General features: G+C 38.4%; 1 protein-coding gene across 5 annotated transcripts in view; it reads left to right on the top strand.

The window, feature by feature from the left end:
- Positions 1–4,495, top strand: part of LOC104125555 (borealin-2) — an 8,267-nt gene that overhangs the window by 704 nt on the left and 3,068 nt on the right. For 2 of the 5 annotated variants that reach the window (XM_035893587.1, XM_009638026.2), the window contains exons 2-6: positions 125–253; positions 1,609–1,649; positions 1,993–2,053; positions 2,715–2,782; positions 3,474–3,541. In XM_035893587.1, the coding sequence (XP_035749480.1) occupies positions 125–253; positions 1,609–1,649; positions 1,993–2,053; positions 2,715–2,782; positions 3,474–3,541 (367 nt within the window). Of the gene's footprint in view, positions 1–6; positions 33–124; positions 254–575; positions 814–1,608; positions 1,650–1,992; positions 2,054–2,714; positions 2,783–3,473; positions 3,542–4,495 lie in introns of those variants that run through there. The other 3 variants (XM_035893590.1, XM_035893588.1, XM_035893589.1) reach the window with 3 other exon arrangements.

Here is a 4,495-nt window from a genome sequence, read left to right as displayed (position 1 = left end):
TGGCTGCCCAGTCAGGTTACCCATGGTAAAACGTAATTTGAACTTTCTCTTTTAATGCACTCTACCAGGCTTATACTTGGAAGTACTTAACACGTACGGCAATAAAGCCTGTTTTGTTTTAAAGCCAAGGAAAATATCCAGGAAATGAAGAAAGAGCTTGATTCGCTTTTGCAAACAGCTGAGAAGGCATTTACAGTGGAGCTGCTGAAGATGCCAGTTGCCATCAGGAAAATGAAAAGAAAAGAATTGCTTAGTAAGTGTGTGTGGCCTTATATCTGCAAGGGATGCAGATGTCATTATAGCATAGGATCATAGAATGTTTTGGGTTGGAAGGGACCCCTAGAGGTCATCTAGTCCAACCCCCCTGCAGGGAGCAGGGACACCGCTAACTAGATCAGGTTGCTCAGAGCCCCATCCAACCTGGCCTTGAATGCTTCCAGGGATGGGGCCTCCACTACCTCTCTGGGCAACCTGTTCCAGTGTTTCACCACCCTCATTGTAAAGAATTTCTTCCTTATATCTAGTCTAAACCTACCCTGCTTTAGTTTAAAACCATTACCCCTTGTCCTGTCACAGCTGGCCCTACTAAAAAGATTTTCCCCATCTTTCCTATAGGCCCCCTTTAGGTATTGAAAGGCCGTAATCCCCTGACTAATGTGGGAAAACCTGTAAACTTGGTGACTTTTATGAAAAAGTTTGTATTGTCTGCTGAATATTTTAAGCTAATCATCAGTGGTGTTATACTGCAGGTGCTTGGTGAGCACTTGTGTTCAAGCAGACCGACCTGTCTAAGACAGGGTATAGAATTAGTAGGTAAGAGTGTATTGAGTCTGGAGCCTGCTTTCATGTCTGCTCTTAAGTCATCTTATTTAAAACTTCAGGAGATGAGGAATAGTTACAAGTCTAATATTTTTCTGTGCCTAAAAACTTAAGCACTTCTTTCCACCTGAATCTGTTCATCCTAGCCACAGAGATTATTTTGTCTTTCTGTTAATTTTAAGTCTTTTACTACTAAGCCTTTCTCATCATCAGGTTGTTTACCTATGACAGTGAGTGAACAAGTTTAATTTTAACCTCAGATTTATGCAGCGGTTTTAAGCTGTGGTGTACAGTCAGCATCAGATGTATATTCTGGTGAGAACTGATGTTTTTGGAATCTACCTTGCAGCTGAAAATTGCAGGGGCTGCACAAAGATCGAACCGAAGGCTCTTGAAGAACTTGAGTTTATTGTAAGCCTTTGAGTATGTATTTCAATGTCTTTCTTTGAAGACTTCTGCCTAAAAGCACATTAGCTTTCAGCAGTGCGATGGATGGGGTTTTTTCTTCTTGGAATTGAGGTTATATGCTCTGTGACTATGCTTAGTGTCCTTTGGAAGATTAAAGATACTGAAATGGCTTAAGATTTTCACTGTTGTTTTGTAGGAGTGACTGACTATCCTACGAGACTTGAATCTTGTTCAAATGCAACATGTATGCTAGCTAAGGTTAACTAAGCAACTGTAGTCCTGAATTACTTGTTCAGCTTCATAGCCTGTAAGATAAGAACCTGCAGATAATAATTATGCAAGTAATAGTATATAAACAAGTTGCACTTTCTTGAGTTACAGATTTGCGAGGAGGGGAGGAAGTAGCTCTTGCTGCTGCAGTGGTAAGTGTGTGTTTTCAAATTTTATCACAGCTTACACAATAGAAGTCTTCTCTCCCTGCTGTAAACATTTCTGACAAATGATTTTGTTTGGTTGTCTGTTTAAATAGAAGATGATACAAAAAGGCTAGACAGTTATGGTGCAGTTACGAACGTTACCTAAAGCTTTAGGGTCATCTGCAGACAGAAATCCAGATGTTTCTAAAAAATAAACTGGTGTTTAGCCAATCTCACTTCTGTCACTTTCTTTTATGCCCTTTCAGTTCACTGCCTTTTGTAGGCTAATAAGCATTTACTGGGCAAAATCTGTTGACTTTCCTGTGTTGGATAAACTTTTTCTTTAAAGACTGACTGCTCTCTAGAAGATGTACCAAATCCAAAACTGGTAAGGACCAACAGCAAAAAAGGCAAGTCAATCCATTAATATATAGCTTGGTTTTTAAATTTTCTTTTTTTATTGTTTTGAACTGACCATTTGTGAAGAGGATGTTAAGCCTGAAGGATACAAGAGGGAAAAGTGTGTAACTAAAAGTATAACATACAGGTCCCCCCAGTGTGTGGAGGATCATGAGCTATGCTACTGTTGAGGTACTTTAAAACATGAGAGAAGAGTTCCTGCCCTTTGGATTTATCACTGAAAATAGTGACAAGAGACAGATTTAAGTGACTTGTCAGTGCTTTACAGTACAGCAGAAGAGCTAGGAAAGTCACCTCTATTTTCTCATAGGTTCCCCTTTGAGCTCCTGCCCATTGAGGTTGTAAGGAAAATACCATTTCTCTTCATACTCAAAATATGCAATAAGGAAGACACTAACACTGGAATGTAATTACATTTTGTCTGGGGGTTGAAGGGTTATCTAGTGTCTTTTAACTGTCCCGGGTGTCACGGTGTCTGTGACGAACATGCATAGTTTGCTTTGAACTCTGTCCCAGGCGAATGACATGGGGATAGCAGAACTGATACGTAGCTGTCAGTGGGTAAATAGGCTTTGAATAAATGAGTTTGAAGTGATGTTTTGTGCTCTTCATGAGATTTTTATTTTCCTTGCCTTTCTAATATATTTCTAGTTAAGGTAACTACAATTGTTGAATATGAAGATGCCAAGCATATTTCTGCAAAGAACATATCTAAAAAAGTAAGTTTACTCAGAATAAACAACATAATGGTTTAATCAGTTCTGACCTGCTATGAACCCTGCTAGATCCATGACTGGGCAGGCCAGTGGCCTGCTGTTTGTTTGAAAAATCAGTTGTTTAAAATTCAATGTATTTTAAGTTAAGCAAAGCTTCACTTGCCAATAAGTCTGATGGTTTGAGGAACCACTTTTTGATGAAACTTAAAAAAATAATGTTTTAAACATTCTTTTCTATATTTGAAGGACTTGTGCATTCTTGTCCACCTTGATCGCTAAACCAAATAGCACAGGTGTATTAATTTTACCACCTCAGTCCTTCTGTGCAATGCAGTGCCTCAGCCAGACGCTGAAGTATGTAGCAAGATGACAACAAAGACAAAAGGATTCTATGTAGAGTTACAGGCATTAATTAAAGAGGGCTTACAAGTTGGAAGGGTGTAAGTTAGAAAGGTGGTTGTTAATACAGAACTTCAGTATGAACAAATAACTTTTGGCATTATGAAACTCCTGTATTGGAATGCATATTTACCATTTTGTATATATGGAGAACTCACTCTAAAAGGCAGCACTATGGGGCTTAACTGTTCTTTTTTTAACAGGGAATTCTTACAGTATTGTTCCCTGGAAATATCTATCATTTTGTCTTAAAATGTCCTTTCTTTTAACTGCAGTCTTACCTATACATTTTCAGGTTTCCAAAACTAAGTCATTGGTTTCATTGGCCTCTGGTTCAAATAGCAAACTGAACCCTCTTTCTAGGTAAGACTGACCTTTGATAGCTTACTTAACTCACCTGAACTCGTGAATGCTGAATAAAAAAAAAGTAGCTGAGATTTGATCTGATAAAGATGTCTTCCATAACCTGAATCAGATGCATTGTAGTAATGTGAACCCTGAAGAAAAAAGCACCTCTGGCTGATGAAGGGATGTCGTTGCATCTCTCACTCACTGAATGGTGCACAGTTCTGAATCTATGTAATCAGTATAGATTTCCGAATACTTAATGGAAGAGAGCGTGTAAGGGAAATATCTTTGTCACTCTGTTAGGACTAATGAATTGTTCTGTAATAATTTTGCCCTCGTGCATAGCTGGAAGGGAGGTGTCATTAGCAGGAAAATACACACTTGCAAAAACCCCTTAGAACTACTGGCAGCCATGATGTACCAAATTCATTAGATCTTATAGTGAGACTGGAACTAAAAAATTGGTGGATATCTACATAAACTTTTTTTGAGAAGCTCCTGCTACCCCTTACAGTTCCAGTGTGCATACTTGTACCCACTGGCACTTATTTTGATACATGCAAATTGTCTTCAGAGAAATGCGATGTAAATAATGTATCAGTGTTTAATGTGCCTAAAAGAAATTTAAAAAATCTTAGCCATGTTTAGTTTCTTGAATTGGGATTCTAGAATTTTTGTCTCCACAAAATCAAACTAGAGAAGGCTGCTTTGCCTGGGGAAGTCTAACTTTTCAGTCTTCGAAGGTTGCTTTTATTCAAGTACGCTAACAGTGGGCCAAAACCACACACCATTATAGTATCTCTTGTGTGGGTAAAAGAGAGACAAGAGGAAAAACTGAGGTAAACTTCTGTCATCAAGATTTCTGCGAACTGAGTTAAAATCCAAAACTGGAAGAAAATTGTTCTCTGGATTCAGGTCAACCACACAGAACAAATATCCTGAAAAGTAATCTAGAAAAATTAATTCCTG

This window comes from Egretta garzetta, unplaced genomic scaffold (genome assembly GCF_000687185.1).
Source record: "Egretta garzetta isolate BGI_Z169 unplaced genomic scaffold, ASM68718v1 scaffold354, whole genome shotgun sequence".
Lineage (NCBI taxonomy): Eukaryota > Metazoa > Chordata > Aves > Pelecaniformes > Ardeidae > Egretta > Egretta garzetta.
The sequence above is the reverse complement of the archived record's forward strand: the minus strand, read 5'-3'. Positions and strand labels throughout refer to the sequence as shown.